Consider the following 24,802-nt stretch of genomic DNA (forward strand, 5'->3'; position numbering starts at 1 on the left):
AGCGATTCTAAGTGAAATGAGAAAGCAGGCGGTGTGAGCGGAGCCCGGTCGCTCTGAGTGCATCGCCTTTCTATTAAACTACTGGATCGAAAGCCGAGTTATTACAGTGAAGCGCGCTGCCAGACTTTAAGGGCCCGGATCAGAAACTCTACACGCGGCTGTAGCTTGTATCTGCTGATGGTCGGAGGGGAATAAGGAACATGTAGAGTTGACCATTTTAATAGAGCAGTCAGACGAACACCATTAAACAGCCTAAACCCCCAAATAAAATACAAATAAAAAATTGTGCACAGGCATTGACCTAAAAATGACCACCAAGCCTCACCAGTCTATTTATACCTGCTGACCACGCTGTAAAAACAGATTAGACCTTAGATTAGTTGTTTTCACCTTAAGAACCATCATTTGAAAACCCACAAGTTTCAAAACACTCTGTCCACCCAGTCCGTTCAGTCCATAAACGGCAAAAGCCTGTTTATTATTATTATTATTGTTATTGTTATTGTTATTATTATTATTAATTGCTTTTGTGATGTTATGAAAACTTAAGCTTTTACATATATTCAGCCTAAAGCTGTTTAGCCCCGCCCACCCATACTGAGGTTATAAGGAGTGTTTCAGCCTGGACTCATATTTAAATGATACGTCACAATGAAGAGCAGCCAATCGAATGACTTTAAATTCACAGCTTCTAAGGGACTTAGAAGACTGGAAACAGCCATATAAGTGTAGATCATGTTTATGGTACATTAAAGGAGCTGAAAACGACATAACTTACACATTAGCGTCATAGCAGTTACTGAATTATTGTGTAGATACCAAATTATATTAGCTATATTAGTTACTGAATCTGAATAAAAGGGCTTAAGACTAAAAACTGAACAAAAATGGGTTAACTACTATAATAATAATAATAATAATAATAATAATAATAATAATAATAGCTTGTTGTGTTGTATTATGTTCGTTTTTTATTTGAAGTTCAGTCCATAGTTTACACTGAATATTGATTTCATTTCGTAGGCTGGACGGGGCAGGGTTATGTCGGGCTATAGCGTCCATGTTTGCTCTGTGTTGGCTCTGACTGGCTGGACGGAGGACGGGTCAAAATGGAGAGTTATGTTAAATGAATGAGGGAGTGTAGAGGATTGGTGCTGGGTGACTACAGTGTGACCCTATTCTCGTCCTCTCTATAGCAGCACTGCGGTTACATCATCACTATTACAGCCGCCGTGTGTGCGCGCGCGTGTGTGCGCGCGCACTGGCCTACTGAACTGTCTCCACTACTCTCCGCATTCTCTCCGCATCCACAGAGGCACGCGAGGTGCGCATCACTGCGCCTGCGCGCACTTACACACATACACGCACAGAGAGAGAGAGAGAGAGAGAGAGAGAGAGAGAGAGAGAGAGAGAGAGAGAGAGAGAGAGAGAGAGAGAGAGAGAGAGAGAGAGAGATACACGCACACAAAACTCGCAATTATTTATTCGTCCTTCATATTGCACGAGCCTGTCAGGGCGGTTTATTTTTTTGCATCTACGCGCTAAAAATGGTGCGTTTACGCTTTTTGTGCTGATGCTAGATCCTACGTTTCTCTTCTGTTTGTTTTCTCCTGAGAGTTTTTACCAAAACCCTTTTTATTCTTTTTTACGTGACCATTTTCCAACCTCTATTTTAGTCCCTTAGACGAAGCCCGTCGATACAACACTCCTTGTAACCTAGTGTGAGTGGGCGGGGCTAAACTGAACAGGCAGTTGTGTGAAAGTGCGCTGATTTCGCGACGCTGTAAAAAGGCTTAATGAGCTGCGCCGGTGTTTGCAGTTTAATTATGTGCTTTCAGTTCATTTAAAGTGTGGAAATTAGACGGACAGATCTGTGTCCACCCAAATCTCTGACAGGAGGTCGGGTGATTACATTTAGTGCTAAAAGCCTGCCTGGGTTGAGTAAGACGGCGCTGGGTGTGTTCAAAAGCGCTGTTTTCTTAACTCTGCACATTGTTCAGAAATGGCGCATCTACACAACGAACGTTCACAGGGCTATTTTCTTGGACACACGCCTCTGCCAACAACCTAGAACCTTTACCTGGAGGTTCTCTAAACTGTAAAAAGGTGCTGCACACTAACACAAGAACACGTCTTTAGGAACTGAAGGCGGCTGCGCTCTAAAAGAGCCCTTTTGGGTGCCTTTTATTTTTAAGGACGCAGATGCTGTTGTGTGTTTTTTACACATCTGTTTTGAGTGCGCACGTTTTGTCCGGATATTTTCAGTATTTCTGTGTCTTTGGCTTTTATAAGAACGTGTTTGTGAGGCGAGTAATGTGTCTGCATTTTCCACTACGAGTCCCAAATAAGTCGCTCACCCACAGACACCTGGAGACATGGCGCGATGGTCAACCCTCTGCCCAGCAGAGCAGCTGTTGGCTCTTTCCATCTACACAAAAGCAAAGATGCCAAAAAGGGCTCTTTGGAGCGATGCCGTAACCACTTTTGGTTCCTTGAAGAACCTCTCAGAGCGAAGTGCAATGAGAAATGCTCGTGTGAGGAACCTTTTTAGAGTTTAAGGAACCCCTGCACATCATGAGATTTCTGTAGAAATCAAATCTGTCCAAGAAGCCGAGATCAACGGCGGAATGTTTCATTTTACAGAGTTTCCACTGCAGTTAACGACAGTGGAGTCTCAGTGAGACCTTGAGGAAGCTCAGTTGGATCTCCGTCAGCCGTTTGTTGGGGGGTGTAAGAGGGGGGTCTCTCACCCCATCCTGACTCAGGGTTATGGGGATGGATGTGGGAAAGGCCACAGCAGTCTGCAGGACACGGCGAGATGGTGACCGAGCAGATCTCCTTATCTGCCGGGCTAAAGGGTCGGCATAGATCTTCTCGGAAAGTAAAAGTGCTTCAGCTCAGGCCAGCTCAGTGCGGATAAAAGCTTTTTCTGCGCCTTATTCTGAGGCTGTTGAGAAAAAGTAATGCCTGGATCCACTTGATTCAAAGCTAAACTTTAACACATTGTTTTCTCCCAGTTTCCTTCCTTTTACAGCAATACGTGTTTTGAATACGTACGTAGAATACACTGTACGATACGTTTTAGTCACGTAGAAATGAAGTAAATATCTCATTCATGCAAATTCAAGGTGTGGTCTTTTTCAGTGTAAGCGTCGCTGATCTCACTGGGCTGCTTTAGACATTTTGCTAGTTTAGGCCTTTTGCTGAAACGCTAATACAGCGTCAGCTCTAGTACCCGCACGTTGTAATAATGGCTTTGTGAGCCCATTATGACGTCGACAACGTCCGATCATCTGTAAACATTTGTTTATCTTCTGTTTTCAACCATTTACACGTCAACAGGGTCAACCAACGTGCCTTGCGTTAGCTTTCTTGCAGAAATAAAATAAAAGCGTTGGTCATCCTGATGGATTTCAGACCCCGGATGTTTCTTATATGCCTTCGACAATATAACTGATACAAAACTATAAAGCCATATGACGTTCAAACGTGCTTAAGCGTCGTTCTGTTCTATTACACGCACGAGGCTCAGAAAGCACAAATACACACCCTCGGACTCGTATAATGTCCTTGGAAAAACAAACCAGATGGCGTGAAATACTACTTGACCTCCTCAGTCTGAAAAAAAGAAACCGATGCTGTCACTGCAAAGTAGGCCTACATCATAGAGCATTATCTCACAACAGCATTAGAGTTCAACTGATGGTCCAGCAGCTTCTCCTCCTCACATACACACATACTAACACTCTCACACACATCCACAGACACACACACACTCTCTCTCTTTCCTCAAGCAATGCGTGACACTATGTGCCCTCACCAAATGCTACTGAAGCGAAAAGTGCAAACATCCACAGGCACTAACAGTAAAACATTATCCAGACCTATTTATGAGTGCATGGCAAACCACACTACTGTTATTGTTATTATTATTATTATTATTAATAATTATTATTATTATTGTTGTTGTTGTTGTTGTTGTTAACAGACACTTAGAGGCTTATGTAAACAAATCATACACACACGGCTCAGTAAAGGCAACGGTTACATATAGAACCGTGGCAACTCAAATAACCACCCGAATGGTTTAAATAGTTCTGCTCTGCAATGGAGAACCTGAAAAGAATATTTTGATGGTCCTGTGGTGCACCAAAAGGGTTCTGCTATTGTTACAGGCCCAACATTTTGGTACTATATAAAACCCTTCTATAGTATGATTTGAGAAAGATTATAATAGGTATTTTTATTGAGGATTGTAAGATGGCAAGTATTGACGTTTTGCAGTGGAATTCAAGCAAGTTAGCGCCGCTATTAATGAGTCGATTTCCACGCCACTTCTTTTTATCTGTAAAACAATATTTATTCTTGTTGTAAAACAAACCGTGTAAAAATATCACACTCCGAGTATACAACGTACCAAATAATGTACATTTTTTATTACTGATATAAGCACACATTGCATCAAAATTCTCGATGAAATGTTCTTTGTGAATTATCATTACAAAGCACAAATTAAAACAGAGAGAAAGAGAGAGGTGGGGCTGGGGGGTGGGGGGTACTTTAACTTCGCCAAGAGCAGAAAACAGCCGAGCTTCCTGCACACAAATCAGAGACTTCTTGAGAGAATTTGGACAGTTTTAACTTCGACTTTGTTTGAGAAACAGAGAGAGAGAGAGAGAGAGAGAGAGAGAGAGAGAACCCTCGCAGTTATCCTGAGATGCCCTGCACTTTATTAGAATCAAACTGGGGATGAAAAGTAGCTCGAACTAAAGTGTTAAAAACATAAATATATATCTTATATTTTCACAGCTTGAATATAGGCACGAGGCTTGTTAATGTCCATCATTCAGCTGCGTTTAACAAAACAAAATAATAAAAAACAAACAAAAGAAAATAAACAAAAACGATACAAAAATAATCCTACCTTAAACACATGGAGCGTTTGTGTGTGTCTCTGTCTCTGTTTGTTTCGTCTTTTTGTTTTTTGTAATAAAGAGTTTGCAATTTTAACAGCCGCTCGTGCCGCTGATCATCCGGCCGGCGAAGGCGTCCAGCACGGCGGCAGCACGGCTCGCGCCTCCGGGAGAATGCTGCGGAATAAGCGGCACTGGCGGTGCCGTGACCCCAGGGGAAGTCCGTTGTTGTTGCGGCTGCAAGCTGCTCCCTATCAGGCTCTCGATGGAGAACGGGGAAGACTTGGGGGCGGTGTGCACTGGCGGAACGGGCGACGAGAGACCCGGGCTCAAAGGCGGGTAGAAGCGGGAGCGCGCGAGCTCAGCCGTGGCGGGCATGAGGGAAGGCGCGGGGATGAGGGTGCCTCCGTGTCGTGTGGGCGCGGGATGCGGCGGGGCCTGCGCGGGATGCGGCGGCTGCTGTTGCTGCTGCTGCTGAAAGGCGAAGAGCGCGGAGTGCGCGTGGTACGGCGGCAGTGCGAGGCCGTAGCCGCCGCAAGCGCCGTAAGGTCCGTAGGCATAGGGCCCGTGCGCGTGGCCCGGGAGGAAGGCGGCAGCAGCGGCGGCGGCAGCTGCGGCGGCGGCGGCGTGCTCGCGCAGCAGCTCGGGCGGGTGCTGCCGTTTAAAGCGCTTGCGTCGCCGCAGGAAGCTGCCGTTGTCGAACATGTCGGCCGACTCCGGGTCCAGCGTCCAGTAGTTGCCCTTGCCCGGGTTGCCCGGTTCGCGCGGGATCTTCACGAAGCAGTCGTTAAGCGACAGGTTGTGGCGGATGGAGTTCTGCCACGCGGGGAACTTCTCGCGGTAGTACGGGAAGCGGCCGCTGATGAAGTCGCAGATCTCGCTGAGCGTGAGCCTCTTCTTGGGGCTCTGCAGGATGGCCATAGTGATGAGCGCGATGTACGAGTAGGGCGGCTTGACCAGCGCGCTCTTGCCCGTCGGTCGGCACGCCGATGAGGCTGACGCCACGGACGCCGCCGAGATGTCCGCGCACGGCGGCGAGCCGGTAAGCAGCGCGTGCTCGTCGTCGTCGTCCCCGCCGCTGCCGGCGCGCATGCGCGCCACCTCGCTGGCGTAGGCGCGCGCGCGCCCCTCGCACTCATCGCCCTCGCCCACCACGTCGATGTCCGTGTCCTCCGAGAGCGCGGACGCCTCCGACATGCCGGAGCTCAGAGTCATGGCCCCGGGACTGCGGGGCTGCGGGCGGGCGCGCGCTCCCAGCCCGCGACGATCACGGCTCACCTGCGGGGGGAGGAGCGCTCATACGACAAGGAGGATGAAGAGGAGGAGGAGGAGGAGGAGGAGGAAGAGGAAGAGGCGACGGGGCGCTCCCACGGGTCACCGCAGCCATAGACTTCAAATGGAGCGCCGAACGGCAGAACGGACGGCGCTGCGTCCCCGCGCCGATCTCCGAGCACAGAAAGCCTCCGACAGGTCCGAGCGGGAGTCCAAAGAGGGCGGACCTCACCGGGGACTTTATACGGGGCCGCTCGTCACGTGACGATCAAGCGTCACCATCGCGCTGAAGAGGGGGAGAAAAATAACACCGGGGAGAAAAGCCGCTCTGGAGGAAATAACTAAGAACCGGCGGTTGGCTGAAGTGCCTCTGTCCATATGGTGGTCATTCATTCGGCCGCGGAAAACCGTCCACGTCCATCTGAGTCGATTAGAAAGCGTTGCTCGCCGCCTGACCCTCCTGAGTGGAAGAGTGAAGAAGCCCGAGCACATGGTGACCGGTAGGACCCTCCCTCGCGCGCTCTCGCTCTGTTTACACCACAACGCAGCCTGCAGCCTCCACTGCGAGACTCACGACCCGCGTGTGCGTTAAGGTGGGCGTCAGAGACGGCGGCTCTGGTCTGATCGCTTACCGGAGCCCCTCACTGAAGGGGTTGCGCTTTTACACGCGAACTTTGCGTGACACGGAGGAGCAGATCAAGCTGCTGCTCAACTGTTCAGTCGCATCAGTCACGCGGAGGAGCGCGCGCGAGACAGAGAGGACCAGAATCACAGGCCTATTTATCTTCAGCAGTATTTATAGGACTTAACTGTGCAGAAACAGGATATATTCAGTTATATATCAAAATATGTAATGTACTATATATGTATATGTATATATATATATATATATATATATATATATATATATATATTTATATAATTATTGTTTATGCAATTAAATGTAGCCTTATGTTGAAGGTAATTAAACAAATTTTTATTATAAATATAAATCTTTATATATTTATCTTTATATAAATCTTTATATATATATATATATAATATAACTATTATATATATATATATATATATATATATATATATATATAACTATTATATATAACTACTAGCATATAACTATTAATGAATTAATATTCATTAATATTATTAGTACAAATATTTTAATCAATAAGATCACCATGTTATTATTATTATTATTATTATTATTATGCAATAGTTACTTGCAATAATATATATGTATGTGTGTGTGTGTGTGTGTGTGTATATACACACACACACACACACACACACACACACACACACATATATATATATAAAACTATAACGTCCAAGACGCTGAATGTGAGAAAGTCAAAACCTATTTTTTTAATAATAATCTAATAATGGCTTTCTTTGCATTTTAAATCAGAATGTTTGTAATGTCTTTTGTTCGTTTAGAAAAAAACACTTTTGCTACCATCGTCCCTCAGAACGGGTATAAAGACCGAACACCCCGGATCAGATTATTATCCTGTCTCAGTGAGTGATTTATCTCTCTGCTGTGTGCGCGAGGAGCTCTATCAGCTCTATCAGCGTGGTTTAGATGTGAAAGCATATGCGTGCAGACTAAACACCATTCGGCGCGTGCGATCACATGGCAAATGTAGTTCCTGAGTTTAATGTATAGACTGTTAGCATCTGGACTCGCAACTGCGGCACGACCTGCACTCTTTCTTTCTGTCTCTCTTTCTGTCTTTCTTTCTTTCTTTCTTTCTTTCTTTCTTTCTTTCTTTCTGTCTGTCTGTCTTTCTTTCTGTCTCTCTTTCTGTCTTTCTTTCTTTCTGTCTTTCTTTCTTTCTTTCTTTCTTTCTTTCTGTCTTTCTTTCTTTCTGTCTCTGTATCTTTCTTTTTCTTTCTTTCTTTCGTCCTTGCTATATTTACAAATGTTATATATATAGTGCGTGTGTGTGTGTAGAGAGAGAGAGACTACAGTATACTATACATACTGCATATTATATTTAAATATTAACTGACAGAAATTGAATGTTTATTAATTAACATGAATTTATATACTTTATTCTTGAGGCCTTAAATATAGAGGACTCTCTCTCTCTCTCTCCTTCTCTCTCTCTCTCCCTCTCTCTCTCTCTCTCTCTCTCTTATCTATTCTATTCCCATTTGTCTGAGAGCGCAGAATGAAACTGTTTGCGCGTTTATTTGAGCTGTTAAAGCTCCTAACCGATCATGTGCGGCTCCTGCTGCTGGTGTAAGAAGCGCTAAGGAGGCAGTGAAGAGATGAAGAGCCGCTCCAGTAAAGCAGATTATTAAGGACGGTTTGCGGCCGAAGTGATGAGCGGACAGTGGGCCGACAGACACAGCGCAGCTCCGTACAGCCGGACTGAGGGCGGACGGAGGGCAGAGAGAGAGAGAGAGAGAGAGAGGGAGAGAGAGAGAGGGAGAGAGAGAGAGAGAGAGAGAGAGAGAGAGAGAGAGAGATGAGTATAATTAGACCTTTTACTGCAGCGCTGTGTTAGTTCTGGAGGGAGCAGCAGGGATGAGAGGGCATTTCTGCAGGATGGAAAAAACATCTGGACGGTTTTATGGCACCTCGTGCGGTCAGACTTGTGTGTTTAGGCTCGGCTCGTTTTGTTCAGTGTTTGTTTCTCTGCTGCGTCTCTGAGGCGCAGATCGCCATCTAGCGGCCGGACTGCTACACCTTCACCCTCACTGCGCTCCTCTTCATTACGAGGGAGAGAGAGAGAGAGAGAGAGAGAGAGGGAGAGAGGGGGGGGGGGGGGGGGGGGGGGGAGAGAAAGCTCAGAGCTCAGCTCATTCTCTTAGTTGTCTTTTTGTTTGTTTGTTTTATTACGTATGTGTTTATTATGCTTTAACATTTATTATTTATTTATTTTACAATTCTGTTCGGTTTTCTTGCTTTCATATTTCTTTAATTTTCATTGGTCTTTAATGCATTTTAGCAATAATAATAATAATAATAATAATAATAATAATAATAATAATAACTTTCCTTTGATTGTTCATATATTTTGATTGCTTGTATATTTAACATTTCCTTAAGTTTATATTTATTTCAATATTTTCTTATTTATTTTATTTGTTTACTTTCTTGTTTATTTATTCATATTTATTTGCATATTTGTCTATTTCCATTTTTATGCTTATTTATTTATTTGTCTATAATTAATTTGCTTATTTATCATATTACTGCTTATTTATATATTTGTTGGTCTGCGTCCTTATTCGTACCTAGCCTATTTCTCTATTTCCTATTTATTTGCTTATTGGACTGTTTTATTTGTATTCATTGATTGATAATACCTTCCTTTTATACTTTAGTAAGGCTGTGTGTGACACACACACACACACACACACACACACACACACACACACACACACACACACACACACACACACACACACACAGAGAGCTCAGCAGTTTCGCTGCTTCCTATTTCAGTTTAAATCAGACGCTTCTCTGTCTGATCTGCTCCGCAGTTCACAGCACGTCTGATTACAGCGGTGCTTCACTATTGATTGACATACTTAGAGTTTTTATGCACTCAAGATACTTAAATCATTTCAACAACACCTTTCCATGGAATCAGACAGAGCAGAGTCAGATTACGACTTTATTACCTCACCATAATATTCCACTGAGACCCAATTAAAACATTTCAGTTGTCTCAGTTTCTCTGGAGGGGAATTCTCTTCGGCTCAACATCAAACATATTCATTCACTCAAATGCACTTTCATTGGTTTTTGTACATTTTATGCAAAAAAAACCTTAAATACAGCACAGTTTATATATTACTGTTAACATATTCTGAGTTTGTCAGTCGAGCAGCACTGCTGGCTTTTTAATTAAGAAACTTGAATAAAAAATAAATAATCTTTTGAATATGTCCACAGAAAAAAGATCTAATTACAGAAAAATAAGTGAACGTTTTTAATCAGGAGGCTTCACAGCTGTGGCGAGAACGTTTGCTTCAAAGAAAACAAAACAAAGAAAACAGCTGTTTTCTGCGCGCGACTAAACGGATCTATACACGCGCGTCAGGATACATAACACAGTGCAAATGCATAATTAACTTCAGTAATTAAATGATCTTCTAATCTATCAGATCACTGAAGGGAAGCGGGCGGCGCTGGAAGTGTGTCGGGTTCTCTGAATCGCTCCGTGGAGGAGGTGTTAGAAGTTTGGAGAACGTGAGACTTTGCGCTGGAGCTGATGATTAAACTGAGCCAGAACAGCTCGAGGAGCTCATTACACTTCGTCTGCTTTTTGCTGTGTTTTGTAGCGTTTAAGTTCTGTGTTTCGTTCTCAGCGGCTGGTGAGCTCGCTGTGGCCTGCTGTGTGTGAGGAGTGCGTGTCCGGCAAAGCTGAGTAACTCAAACCCCTAAACGGAGAGAGCTGAATATTCCAGACAGACAGTGTGTGATAGTGTAGCCTCCTAACGGTGTCTGGATTCTGACTGATCCTCTATGGGTGTAGAAACCGTTGCTAGGTAGTTTTTATAGTGGGAGCTTGAGAACTTGAGAGCTGCTGACTAAAGACGAAGATCATCCACTTTTCTAAATATCTGCATGATTCAACATTTGAGATGTAAACAAAGTGGTTTGAGGTGAAATGCTATGTTCTAGATAAACTTGCTGAGTCAGAATTGTTCACAGTGGTGGTGATGGGAACCAAATTTTATTCACTATCCAAAACAACCAGTGAACCTGCACTCCTAAAAAGATGGTTCTTCAAGGGTTCTTAAGTAAGATTAAAAAAATGTTATCTTGAGATCACAAGATAATTAACTTGTTATCTCAAGATAACAATGCAGACAATTATAGCAACAGCTCCTGGCCTCTCTGGACTTCCGTACTGTTGAGTGTGTGTAGATTCTGTTCTTACCTAAGAACATATCCTTGTATCAGTAGCAGAACCCTTTTGGTGTTGTATAGAGCCATTTTCAAAAAGGTTCAATATAGAACCATACACATTCTGTTTCTGAAGAAGAGTTTCACCATGCAAAGAACCATGCAGACCATTGTCTTTACTAAAGAACCCTTGGAGAGCCATCTTGTTTAAGAGTGTACATGTCTTCTAGATTTTTGTGTGTACTGTTGACGATGGAAACATTGAGGCACATCTTTTTCTTGGAGGACTGTTTTGCCCCACAGTGCTCTGCACGTGCCTCTGCTAAATGGATTTTAATAATGATGTTTAGGCCAAAACATCCTCTAAAAATCAGACGCCTGGTTCCGATCACCACCACTGTGAACAGTTCTGTCTCTAAGTTGCTCTAGAATTAAGCATTTCACATTGAACGACTATCAATGACTTAGTTTACATTTTAGAGTTTGAATCACACAGACATTTTGAAAATTTGGTGGAATTCCCCTTCAATCTGTGTCTCCACAGCCTGTGTGGGAGGAAACCACATCCAGGAGGTGAGCTGGAGCTTTCTGTGCCACATGGTACCAAGAAAGCATTGATTATTGCTCAGCACACTGGCACTGACTGAGAAACAGGCCACAACTCAAAGAGTTTGAATGGCAGAAGGCTTACAGGCAGGTAGAGCATGGCATGGGCATGCATTATGGGCATGGCCAATGGTGCCTTATGGGTGGGACATGAAGAGTATGGAAGAATTTAAAGGGAAATTCTACCAATTATTCAACATTTCTGCATCATTCAAACATTGAGGTGTAAACTAAGTCATTCAGAGTGGTTTGATGTGAAATGGTTCACTGTAAAGAAATTTACTGACTCTTTACAGTTACAGTGAGGAACCAGAGGTGCAAGCATAGCCAATTATTTACTATCCAAATACAGCAGTTAACCTACATGTGTCATCTGAGTTTTATAGACAACACTGATGGTTAAATAGTTGTCTTTGGGTGCCACCTTGCCATAAGTATCACTCCAGCATTAATGACTTTATAACACATTTTAGGCCAAATTCTCTTAAAACTATTAAAAATTATGTTTCCGATAGCAGGCTGTATTTTCATAACCATTTTGTGCAACATCATCCTGTGAGGTAGATCTCAGAGTTTTTAGAGGCACGTCTGGTTCTAATCACCACTGCTGTGAACAATTCAGACTAAGTGTTTTGGATTGGATGGTCACATCAAACCACACTGAATGAATAGATTAACTATTAAATTATGCAGAAAGTTTGGAAAAAATCACAAGTATTGAAAAATTCCTTAACGCTACGCAAATCTTAAGCAATATGACTACAAGTTGGGATGAACACTGTTCCACATTCACAAGACAAAGCTAGTTATTAAAACATATTTACGAGGGTTTTGTGCCTCCCTACAGAAAAGGTCCACCAAAATGGACATAATTTCCAAAATCATTCAGTTACTTATGGACAAATTGCAACCTTCAAGTCTTCTTTAATACTACTGTTGTTATTATTATTATTATTATTATTAATGTATTTTATTCCATACACATTTTTCATTATGGTTGTATATGAGCCAAAACATTCTGAACATCTGCCTAATATGTTGTTGGTCCTCTGTATGCCACTAAAACAACTGTGAACTGCCGAGGCCTGGACTCTACAAAACCTATGAGGGCAGCCCTGTGTTATCCGATACTAGAAGATCCTTTAAGCATCATAAGTTGTGAGGAAGAGCCGTTGCGGATCAGACTTGTTGTTCCGGCTCATCCCACAGATGCTCAATCAGATTGCGATCTGGAGGCCAGAGCAACGTCTTGCACTCTTCATCATGTTCTTCAAACCATTTCCGAACAATGTATGCAGTGTGGCAGGATGCATTATCCTGCTGAAAGAGCCCTCTGCCATTGGGGAACACAATTGCCATGAATTGCCCTCCCACAGTGCATTTGGGTGCCATCACCTCCCCAGGTAAACAGCTCATGTATCCAACCATCCACATGATGTAAAAATTTCTATGACGTGTGCCAATCGGCCTTCGTTGCCTTGCACATTGATGAGTCATGGGTGCCCAACACCCTGTTGCCGGTTCATGGTCCCTCCTTGGACCACTGTTGGTAGGTATTCACTGTTCCTGAGTGGGAGCGCCCAACAGGCTTACTGTTTCAGAGACCCAGTCATCTAGCCATAACAACTTGGCCTTTGTCAAAGTAGCTCAGGTTTTCATGGGGGCCCATCTCTCCCATTTCCAAGACATTGGCTACAAGAACTAAAGCTAATGACTTCATTAACCCTGCTATCTGGCTAGTTAGCGTGCTAAAGGCTACACAGCTAACGATAACAAAGGCACTTCACAGTTTTACACCAAGTCTACAGTCAGACAAAGCTGTTATTTTATGTACATTATGCAAAAACTTTTCAAAAACAGTTTTGCATTGCAGTGATTGCATGGCTAGCTGATTAGCACACTATGGCTAACTTGCTGAGGCTGTGCATGTTCTATCTCAACAATCTGCTCCTCTTCTGCCGCGAGTGGCTACTTGTGTAACCTGGATATGACAAACACCCGAAGGGTGAGTCAAATTGGCTGATGGCTTAAAAGTTAATAATATTGAAACAGGGCTCTTTAGAAGAGAGTGCTGTAGCAGATACCACATAGCAGTATAGCCCTGGCTACTCACACTGAAGTTATAAGGAGTGAAAGGAGGAGGATGAAAGCTAGCCCAAGTTACATTTATCTTTTTTTACTTTTCACTATTAATACAGTTTCACAGGACAGGTTAGCGCGATCGGACGAGAACACTAACTTCCAATTTTGTTATATCCTCTAACAGACATTTGCTAGCCTAGCATTGTGCTGAATGACAGGGAAGTTTTCATCCAGCCACGAATGGCAGTGACATCAGTGATCGCAGTGCTAACGGGAAGGTATAGTAATATAACAGAGGTTTTATGTCTGTGCATTCAACCTTTCTCATGCAGCATTGCTGACATGCTGTTGTGTGATGTAGCGTGTTTGGCGTAGCAGCACGCCTCACTGATCACATCATGCCGAATTAAATGAGATTGTTATCCTCTTATTTGTCTCACACATGAACCAACCCATATGCTGATTATCCAGACTCACTCATCACGTTATCTTTTAAAAGCTTACAAGCTTATATTTAACTCATTTGTGGCTTAGGGTCATTAGGGTCTTCTGTGGCTTCTCTGAATGATTTCTGGAAACTACAATATCAAGTCATCTGTTGCATTCCAGCTGTGCAAGTGTAGTAGTAGTTTCATTTAATTTTTAAGTTGTGATTGTAAATAAAAGGAATTAAATCTTGGAAAGCCCAATGGAAAACAATGTAATCAGGATTTGTTTCCTGTGGTATCTAAGCAGATATAGCCAAGCAGTCTCTCCCATTGGTTAGAACTTCAGGATCTGAACTTGTGCTTTAGATTAACTGTAACCATAACGAGGGAGTGACAGGAAACAACCAAGAACATTTTGCATTCTAATGAGTCATTTTTAGAGAAAAAAGTCGTTCTAGTCTAGGCCCTCTGGAAGCCTCGTCCAAGACCACATACAGGTGATGTCGTCAACATTAAAATTACACAACATGCATTTGGAAGAGGCTAGTGTGACAAGCAAGCTCTACAAATGTGCGAGATTATGTCGCTTACAATGTCACAATTCAGATTATAAACATAATGCAGCCTCATGTCAACACATCCACTCTGATTGGTACAGGCCTCTATCTTAAAGAATTTTATGTAAGAAGTTGCTGCCAATATAATCTAGAACGTCTAAAAAATGTTCAGGTGCATCAGCGCTAGCTTAACGATAACATACTGTTAGAAAGTTTGCATAAATTAGCATTTTGTAAAGGTATTGTCTATTTGGTTGTTTGTTTTAATTGAGCTTTGACATGTATTCACCGCTGAACAACCAGTTGAACCAACTGAAGGCATTAATAGTAACATAGTTTATGTTCAACCTGTAGGCCACATAAAATAAAATACCTGTTGTTGAATTAAATGGGAATTCCACTGAATTTATCAAAGATTCTGCATAATTAAATAGTTAAGTGTAAAATTATGTCAAAAGCTCCGTTTCAGAGAAGAGAGCCATAATCATTTGCAGTGGTGATGATGGGAACTGATTTTGAAAACTGGGTGAAATTCTCCTTTAACTCTCAACCCAGCTGGACTTACATGAACACTGTTGGTGTTATAAGTTTCGATGTAACAGTGTTGATCGTCTGTTTTTCACCACATTCGCTTCTCTTTCCCCAAGCAGGTCATGTGTTCACACAGGTACTCAGACCGAGTTGGACCCAGTCAGAGTTCTAAACTTTCTAATCTTTCTGATGACTCAGTGGAGTGATGATTCATGTGGGGTGATTACTTTTAGTCCTGGACACAATCAAGCCATTAATGGTGGTCCTCCTTGGGAAAGTTACGCTGCATACAACTGGAACAAAGTACCAAACCTTAAAGGCGCCCCAAATGTAGTGAATTTTAAATCCAGATTAAATACATTTCTCTTTTCATGTGCCTTTTATGTTTCATTAGTTTGCTTTTATGCACTTTGTGCATTATTTGAATTATTTTGTTTTATTTATTTAAGCTATTTGTTTCTTCTTAGCATTTCATTATTCCATTCCTTTTACATGGTATTTATATTGTTTTCCCTCTCTTTCCACATTGTCTTTATTTTTCTTTTTGCTTTATGTGTAAAGCAGATTGAACTGCCTTGGTACATAAAATGTGCTACATATATAAACTCGCAATGCCTTGTTTTAGTAATTGCTCCATTAATCACTCAATCAACCAATTAACCAACGTTAATTGATCATTTGGATCAATTAAACTAAACACACCCAGACTAGTGCCAGCCCTGTTGAATCTAAACATAACAAAACCTTTTCAGCCATGTGAAGTAAGCTAGCAGATCTCAATAAACAGCACACTGAGAAGAGATGAGATAGAAATGATTAAAATATATCAATCTGGAATGGGTTACGACCTGTGCAGGGTGTATCCTGCCTTCCGCCCGATGACAGCTAGGATAGGCCCCAGCACCCCCTGCAACCCTGAGGGAGAAGCAGCTTAGAAGACTCCTCTAAGAGCACAGCAATGATTCATTAGGGATGTCAGGGATTTCATAAATAAAGGAATCAGTATTTTCTTGATATAAAAACAGAACACCACAAACCAGCACTACATAAAAGCGGCTCTTCTATCTGTTTTTGAGGTTATACTTTCATTTATTTGTTATTGAGGCTCATTGCAGACATTTTCCACTGGCAGGCGAAGGTTCATCATTGAAGGTACTGAATTCTTAACCAGAGATAAGCAACACATGTTTCAATGTTTTAGTCAGAAATAACAAGTAGGTATTTTTTATAGAAAGTAAAGTAAAAGGAACTCATCACTAGAAGTATTTCAGAAACTGTCCTCAATGCTTATGTTCAGAAATGTCATATTAACAACACAAGGCACCCTCTGAAACTCGGATCTGTAGAAAACACTGATTACCAGTCTTAAAGGCACAGAAACAAGAAATAGTCTGTTCGATTCGATTCGAAGAAAATAAATGATGATCGTTTTGGTTCACAAATGTGTAAGTGGACCTCAAAAAACTACTAAAACAACACAAAAGTAATGTCAGCCCTTTATATGCGAGCCTGTGCGTCCTTTTTTCACACCGCCTTCTCTCCATACTGTTTTTATATGTTTTATAAGTTTTGTAAATTAATTATTAGAAAGTTTATTTTTTATTGCAACTGGCTGCATCACATTTCAACCCCCGCGTCACTTCCGTCCCCCTCTCTCGCGTCCATCTTGCTCTCCGCGTGTGTTCGCTGCTAGCGTGCAGGTCAGTGAGGAGCCTCTAAAACACTCTCTTTCCTGCACTGACACTCCAAACTCGGCGGCTCAAGGTAAATTAAGTGACCGGTGTGCTGGACCGGTGGTTATTTCTTACGGACCGTCCGCGGGAGCTCGCTGAGTTGAGGTCTCGGTCTTGGCGGAGCGGGCTAACGGCTAGCCTGCCGCCGCTGGGCGAGGCTGGAGCCAGGCTCCCCAGTGCTGCTTAACTCACTTTCTTTTACGAACATTAAAGTCGTAGAAGTGACATTAAACGCTGTCATCACCGCGAATGTGGGAGCGTTTCTCATAACCGTGGTCAACTTCAGTCCCAGGTAGCGTTAGCATTAGCGCAGCGCTGCGTCTCAGGCCAGGTTCACGCCGCGTCTGTCTTCTGTGGAAAGAACAATTACAGGCTTTGTCCCGCTAATTGTAGCCTTATCGACTTTACTGACCAACCAGATATGATATTGTGGCCGCGGTTTCGATCTTTTGCTGCAAAAATGCTCATTTGCTGTCATTCCCGGCAGAATGGCGAGGCGCCTCGGCCTGTAACGCTGCTCCCTGTTCAGTCAGATAAACATCGACCGCAAGGCAGCCGGGCTTGGTTTGCTGCTCTGAACGTTTTATGTCTACCGTTATTAGTTAAGAATCTCGCTGTTTCAAACATGATTAAGCCACACTAGCCGGTGCAGTCACTCCAGACCGCACCCCTGCGAGCTATTGAGCTGCAGCTAGTCGTTGGCTGTCTGTCCTGCGGACTCAGTGGCTCTGCGCGCCCCTCACATGTGCTCCGTTTCTTACAGATGAAAGAAACAATAATGAACCAGGAGAAATTAGCCAAGCTGCAGGCGCAAGTCCGCATCGGTGGGAAGGTAAGAAGAGATTTTTTAGACCACGTAGTTATGTAACGGACTACCTTTAATGTTTTCATGTCTGATTTCTGATGATTTGTATGTCTGTCGAACAGGGAACCGCACGCAGAAAGAAGAAGGTCGTACACAGAACGGCCACCGCCGATGACAAGAAACTTCAGTTCTCCCTGAAAAAGTTAGGCGTCAATAACATCTCCGGGATCGAGGAGGTGATGTCGCGTCTCGCTTGACTGTTTTATTAGATGTGGTCATGAGGGATAACGGCTGCTTTGAGCCGAACATTTATTCAGAGTGTCTGGCCTGATAGACGTAGGGTCAGTCATGTGGAAGGTTTGACATTCAGTGTAAATTCAATTCTTTCCCTTGGTTTTGGCTGATCAGTTCGCAACAGTCAGTTACTTGTGTCTCTACAATTGGATAACACCGTACTAAATAAAACCCAGTTAAATTATGTGTATAACTAACAAAGGTTGTGACCAAAACAGTCTGTAAATTCTGGTAGAGTCAGCAGTTGAGGTCTAAAATCAGTTTATCTGCTGCTGTATCAAAAAAGTAATTAACACTTGTCCGAAAAGCTTGTTTAATAGGGAACAGGATGACAGTGTGTAAAAGTCAATTAAAGTAAAAACTTTATCATCCATCTTGTTAGCTAATATGCTAACTTGACCCTTCCTTCCGTTTATAGAGTGCTTTGAAACAGCATGGACAAAAATGGCCTAAGGACCAAGTTCACTTTGGAAATGTAAACTGTTCTTGGCAGTTTAGCACTTTGTGTTTATAGACAAACATTGAATGTGATGTGTTGAGGCCTTATTGGCCTGCTGACCAAATTTTTTAGCACATAATGTTACTCTCTTGCGTTATAAGCCTGCCCTGAAATTTTATCATATATGAATGATTTGGCACACATCGGCATAAATGTGGCCCAGCCTGCTAAAGAATTTGGCCTGTCACACAACTTGCAGTGCACTGTATGACGAAGCCGTCACATTCACACAGACAAAAATATGAAAGGCCCAAATTAGAAATTAAATGTGTTGCACACAAACAAGTGGTCACTTTGCGAATATATAAACATTTCTTAGAAGTTTTGTCGCTTTAGTTCTTTTTGACAAAGTGGTTCAAATAACTTGGTGTTAGCATTACTAGTAAGTAGCCTAAAGTTAGTTTCACTCTTTACATTGTCCCTTTTAAAGGGGGGTGGGTGGGGGATCCTCTGATTTAGACCAGTCCAACCAGAAGCTGTGTCGCTGCAGTCTATTAACCCTTAAGTGTTTTGTGACACTGCAGGTGAACATGTTCACAAACCAGGGAACAGTGATCCACTTCAACAACCCCAAAGTGCAGGCTTCGCTGGCAGCCAACACCTTCACCATCACAGGCCATGCCGAGACCAAGCAGCTTACAGAGATGCTGCCCTCAATTCTCAATCAGCTCGGCGCGGACAGCTTGACCAGTCTGCGAAAACTCGCTGAGGCCCTGCCCAAACAAGGTATGCTAAGTTATTAGCTGCTTTTTTGCCCTCCATTTTATTCAGTTTGCTACATTGAAACAAGGAAAAGAACTGATCAGATAGAAAAAAGTGTACCCAGTGTTTGAACAGTAGCAGTTTCATTTTATAATCTAATTTGGATGACGATTCCATACACAGAGATGCTCGGGCGGTTGAGGGTGATATGTTTTTTGGCTGACTATAAACATTTTTCCTTGATAATTAAAAAAAAAAAAAAAAAAGCTGCATTTGTAATTGTGGCTGATGTAGTTGTTGTAAAGCATTGCAGGGATTTTTATTTCCCACATGGTGTTTGACATACTGATTTGTCAAATACAGTGAGTGTGCTGTCTTCAGAGGGAATTGTGAACAGGTGTGTGTGTGTGTGTGTAAGGGTTGGGGGCAGGGTGTGACATTTGTCAGAGTGCAGCTGATCTTCCGAATTTAATTCTAGACTAAAGAAGTCTAGATTCCCTTTTTTCTTTTCTCTGCATATTCTACATGCAAACTATCTTACTTCAGGCGCTTGATTAATCAGCATCCTTTTTAATCAGGTGCACCGTGGAGTGATTGTTTTGAGGGGTGTGATTCTTATAGCCATTTTACATTAACATGCATTAAAATAACATTTCATAAAATGTGCAATAATATTCCACCTAAATAAAGTTTAATTGGGTCTGAGGAGAAGGAAGATATGATTGGATATTGGGAGTGATTGAGTAAGCAGATCGCTATGCTATGGGATTGAGTTGATGGAGCTAGAGAGAACGGTTTAAAGGATGCTAAATAATATTGAACATCTGATGTTCAAATGTAAAGATGCAAAAAAACTAGGTGTTAAGTGACGCAAAGTCATGCGTCATTCTATAATCGATTTGATCGCACAGAAAAATGATCAGTCTTCAAAAATTGCCACCGAAATGTCCTGTGATCTAAATATGAATATTGCTACATACACGCTACAAGCAAGCTTGCTCTCTTGCTTATAGAAATGACATCCCATGTGAGTAATACTGTTAAACAGTAGTACTGCTAAAGCAATTTTACTACCACCCTGGACAAAGCATGATTATTTTGTGGGGTCTTTTGGTAAGGTTGCCAATCTTATATGAATTCAGTGCACAGTGGTGTTAGCTTTCATGTTACAATATTCATAGTTTGACTTAACTGGAAATTCAAGGGATCCAGAAACATTTGGAGGAATAATTTACATACAGCAGAATATTGACTTTGCACCATTTCAGTTTGCCAATGTGCATGACAACGGCATTCATTTATCTCTGAGAAAACCAGCACAGAAGCAGGCTTTCTAATATGGGCAAAATACTGACTTGGCCAGGTACAGAATAGGCACAAGCTTTAGAGGTATATAGATTCTCTACTTGCAGTTCAATACCGTCCTAAAGTAATTGGTGTGTTCATGGCGTATTTAAAGTAATTGTACCAAAACATCTAATTGTTACAATACTTGGACATTCTCACAATACGTGTAACTTTTTTTTTTTACCCATACAATGTCACTTAAACACCATCAAAGATAATGAATACAGTAATTCAACGTTCCATACAGTGCTACACTAAATCCAATTAAACAGGACTAATTAATTATACTCTCTTTGCAATAAAAGATAGGGTTGTTCAGTGTCCTTTACTCACTGTATCTACGGTATGCCCAGAAATTTAAATTGGTTATCACCAAATCTGTCGATGACAAGAAAAAGTGGTCATATTGTCCACCTCTGGTCATTAAATAACAAGAAATAACGAAACACTGCTTGACCGAGAATGGGAGTGATGTCAGGAAGCTGAGTTCTCTATATAGTTAAAAGTACACAATATTGTCGGATGGCAAACTGATGCATGTTGTGTAATAATTCTCATCAGAACAAAAACAAGTGTTGTGCGAAATCATTTGTTTGGAATCTAGACTAGGCTTTTGCTGTTCTTGTTTGAGTGGATGACTTGTGTTGCAGTTGGTACTAATCAGACATGGTAAGCATCATAACTGCTGCTAACTCTGCTCTGTCATTTATTGCAGCAGGAGAGGGAAAGGCACCAGTGGCAGGAGGAGAGGAAGATGATGATGAAGTTCCAGGTTAGTAGGGCCTTTTGACTTTCCCCTTGTTGAGCTTTATTACCCATCTCTTGGTCTTTGTAATCGCTCTCAAAGTCCTTACTCACAAGCTTCTCCCCCACACTATTCATCCACCTGTCTGTTTACCCACCCACTAACTCATAGTATATACTGTGTACATTTTATATTATTCCCTGTAGGTTGCATAGCTACAGAATGATTGCCATATGTGGTTTTCATGCAGTAACGTAAGCGCAGCGCAGCTTGCTTGCTTTCTTCAGCGCAGTCAGTTGGGTCATGACTTCAAAACGGTTTCTGGAGGCCGGGTTTAAGATTCATCTGACAGAGTGCAGTTTCAAACTCCGTATTGTTTATGAGCCCTGAAAGCAGGCTTTGCTTTCTTTTTGAAGAAAATGAAGTCAACACACAAGGTTGCCATTACGATTACCCTCTTGCTCTCACCTAGTCAGCTCCTTCCTGCAACCCAAACTCAGTCAACGTAACAAACGATTACATCTCCTGCTCTACCAAATGAACTTGCCGCACATGATGACAAGGGGTTAACGGCTCTTGCCGTCTCGCCGTTACTAAGCTTCGTCCTTTATATTTTTTTCCAGTCCCTTCTGAAAACAATCAGATCAGGGGGCCCCTTCTGTAAGTGATTTGAGTCTGACACCCTGGAGCAGAACAGTGGAAGTCTCATTTATCAGATTTCATCTCATAAAAGGCAACCTGCTTTTGATCCGCTGCACTTCCATTTTTACAGCTGCGGACTTTCCAGTCCCCCTGTGCTCGTTTTTAGGTCGCCCGGGAGCACGTTTGTGTGTGCGTGCAAGCTCGAGACAGTTGAGGTCCTCAAACAGACGGTGCAAAATAACCCGAATCATGTTTCATATAAACACTAGCAGTTCCAGCAAAGATTAGATGTAATTCCTGGCACACTTGATTGGATGGTCATGTAATGCTTCAAAGCTTCATGTCCATGGTCCCACAGTTCGCACCTTCTTTCGTCTTTCACTCAGATCTATTAATCCAACGAAGCTGAGTGTAACAAATGTTATTTGTAAATTAGGGCTATAACTATTCAGAAATGATAATATATGGTTTTATGCAAATGTTTGATACAGAAGTTTTAAATGTTTTGTGTTCTTTTTATATTTATATATTTGGACCAGAGTCCAATTTACAAACTATGACTGATTGGTAAAAGCAAATCATTTTAAATTTAGAAACAGTGTCATAATGAATGAACCAGCACAAGTGAAGACTGCTTCCACACCCTGTCAATGGAACTGTTGGAAATGGAAATCTGGGTTACTGCACCATGAGGATTCCAAATGAGCTTTTGTGGTACATTGCCAAGGTCGGCTACATTAATATTAGCAAGAGTGGTCATTTGTTGGAGTCGTGGTTAGGCTGGTTCGGTTTACCAAATCAGCTTGTATGATTCCATGTTCATTGCATGATTATTTTGGTTGGGGGGTGTAAACATGAGTTCTAGGTTTATATAGGTGTCCAGAGTACAAAGACTTTCAGTTAAAACTATCTTGTTTAGAAATAAGTTTACACCATTGTACAGGCTATGAAACCAAAGCATTGAATAAATTCTTGCTGATATAAAAAATGATCCTTTTATAATTTTAATGTTTAATTTAGTTTCTAAAATAGTTTTGCAACCCACCACTTAATATTAAACTATAAAGACCATTTCCCAGTGCCAGTGTTGTTTTTGTACTGTAAAAACTGTTTGGCTGACAGCATCTTGTCTCTAAATCTCCCATCAACTATATCATAACATCCTTGTTGTAAATTCTATCCTTTGCAGATCTTGTGGAGAATTTCGATGAGGCTTCAAAGGATGAGGCTAACTAACTTGAAGGGAGGGTCAGACGTTTGGAAGCTCCTGTCTCAGCTGGGTCATGTGGGACTCTTCTCTACCCCACCACTCCCCCAAACCTCTTTTTGGGCAATTGTTTTTTTTCTTTTATAAATATATTTCAACCCCATTCGTCCTGTTTGTCCTCTTGTGCACTGCTGTGTCCCCGTTGTGTCCAGGCTGAGGGTGTGAGATTGTGTTTACCGTGCAAAGCTTCACACAGTGAGGGGTGCGTGTGCGCGGTCTGTGGGGCGTCCTGCCCGTCTATCTCCCTGTTACTGAGGCTCAATCCTTTGTGGCCTAGCTCAAGCCAACATCTGGAAATAAACATTTGCTATTAAATGCTTATTAAATACATCACTGCCTTCTCTGCACTTTTGTTTTTATTATTTGGCTTATTTTTACTTCTTACAGCTAGCTGATATGTGGTGCTTTTATCCCACTGGAAAAAGGTTTAGTCACAATGGTTTCCATTTGAATGCTTTGAAAAGTTTGTAGTGTGTAGACTATGGAAACAAATCGGTGGTAATGTTCTCTAAATGTCAACAAAACTTGGTCCTTTTGAGGGGGAAAAAAGGTTAGATGTGTAGCTTCATTTATGGTACTTTGTCAAAAGTTTGTGTAAAACTGCTTAGTTTAGAAAAAAGTTGCGTTGCAGTAATTGTACTGATCGGTTTAACAGGTGCTTGGTTTTCTTTTTCTTAAATCAAGCATACACAGTGCAACTCAATTAGAGGAAGAAGTCATGCTTTTGAAAATAAAGTTTAGTTCCAGCTAGAATGTATGCATTTGTTACTTTGTTGTGAATTACGGTTGGGTTTAATACCTTTAGAATCTTTTAAGCATCAAGTCAAAACTCTTATTAGTTGGTATGTTTAGGATCAGTGAGCCAGTAAGTGGTGGTGTTCCAAACTTCAGCCTCCTGATTAGCTGTCTAGATAGTATTCCGTAAGTGTGTTAGTCAATGCTTCCTGAATATTTTTTTTTTATTTTGTTCGAACTATATAAAATTGCTCTTAATGTATGACAGAACAATGAATAAGGCTTTTGCCATTTGGACAAATATTGAACTTTTTAAAAATATATAAAATATAATGTGTAGATTAACGTATATGGATTTATTCTAATCTGTTGCCCAACAACAGTGAAAATGTGTGATATTGCCACAGTCAAAAAATCTTATACACCTGAAATTGTAACTTGCTCATGAAACACTTATTCCAGGTCATGTTAGACCATTTCTTTTTGCCAAGATAACATTTTCAAATGGAGTAAAGATTAAAAATAAAAGGTTACGGTTTTGATCTGATAGGGAGCAGTGACTTCCAAGCTATGTGTTATTTAGTTTTGTTGATTTATTTTTAGTTACCTTATTAGATATAATATTGCTTATTTTGCTCATGCATTAATTTAATTCAATTAAACAAATAGATCAGTGGATTGGCCAAGTGGTAAAAGAAACATATCTTTACTGTCTTTATTCTGAACAAACGGTTCATCAGGGCATTATTTTCCACAAACTAACTGCGTTATTGTCAG

General features: G+C 41.8%; 2 protein-coding genes across 3 annotated transcripts; one reads left to right on the forward strand and one right to left on the reverse strand.

The window, feature by feature from the left end:
- Window positions 1–4,341: 4,341 nt before the first annotated feature.
- foxd1 (forkhead box D1) lies at window positions 4,342–6,514 on the reverse strand. Its single transcript, XM_017697217.2, has one exon. The coding sequence runs from the start codon at window positions 6,126–6,128 to the stop codon at window positions 5,007–5,009; it is 1,122 nt and encodes a 373-aa protein (XP_017552706.1). The 5' UTR covers window positions 6,129–6,514; the 3' UTR covers window positions 4,342–5,006.
- Window positions 6,515–16,875: 10,361 nt separating this feature from the next.
- Window positions 16,876–23,637, forward strand: btf3 (basic transcription factor 3). 2 transcript variants are annotated; one of them, XM_017698627.1, is made up of 6 exons: window positions 16,876–16,956; window positions 17,753–17,821; window positions 17,917–18,030; window positions 19,112–19,313; window positions 21,352–21,408; window positions 23,213–23,637. In XM_017698627.1, exons 2-6 carry the CDS (start codon window positions 17,753–17,755, stop codon window positions 23,257–23,259), a joined length of 489 nt encoding a protein of 162 aa, XP_017554116.1. In that variant the 5' UTR covers window positions 16,876–16,956; the 3' UTR covers window positions 23,260–23,637. The 2 variants fall into 2 exon arrangements, with proteins under 2 accessions (XP_017554116.1, XP_017554108.1); XM_017698619.2 differs by lacking the exon at window positions 16,876–16,956 and adding an exon at window positions 17,001–17,020.
- Window positions 23,638–24,802: the final 1,165 nt, after the last annotated feature.

Source organism: Pygocentrus nattereri, chromosome 23, assembly GCF_015220715.1.
Source record: "Pygocentrus nattereri isolate fPygNat1 chromosome 23, fPygNat1.pri, whole genome shotgun sequence".
Taxonomy (NCBI): Eukaryota; Metazoa; Chordata; class Actinopteri; order Characiformes; family Serrasalmidae; genus Pygocentrus; species Pygocentrus nattereri.

Coding starts and splice junctions, on each gene's coding strand:
- foxd1 (XM_017697217.2), bottom strand. CDS start 6,128: ATGACTCTGAGCTCCGGCATGTCGGAGGCGTCCGCGCTCTCGGAGGAC.
- btf3 (XM_017698627.1), top strand. CDS start 17,753: ATGAAAGAAACAATAATGAACCAGGAGAAATTAGCCAAGCTGCAGGCG. Junction 19,314..21,351: donor TGAGGCCCTGCCCAAACAAG/GTATGCTAAGTT, acceptor CATTTATTGCAG/CAGGAGAGGGAAAGGCACCA. Junction 21,409..23,212: donor AGATGATGATGAAGTTCCAG/GTTAGTAGGGCC, acceptor TATCCTTTGCAG/ATCTTGTGGAGAATTTCGAT.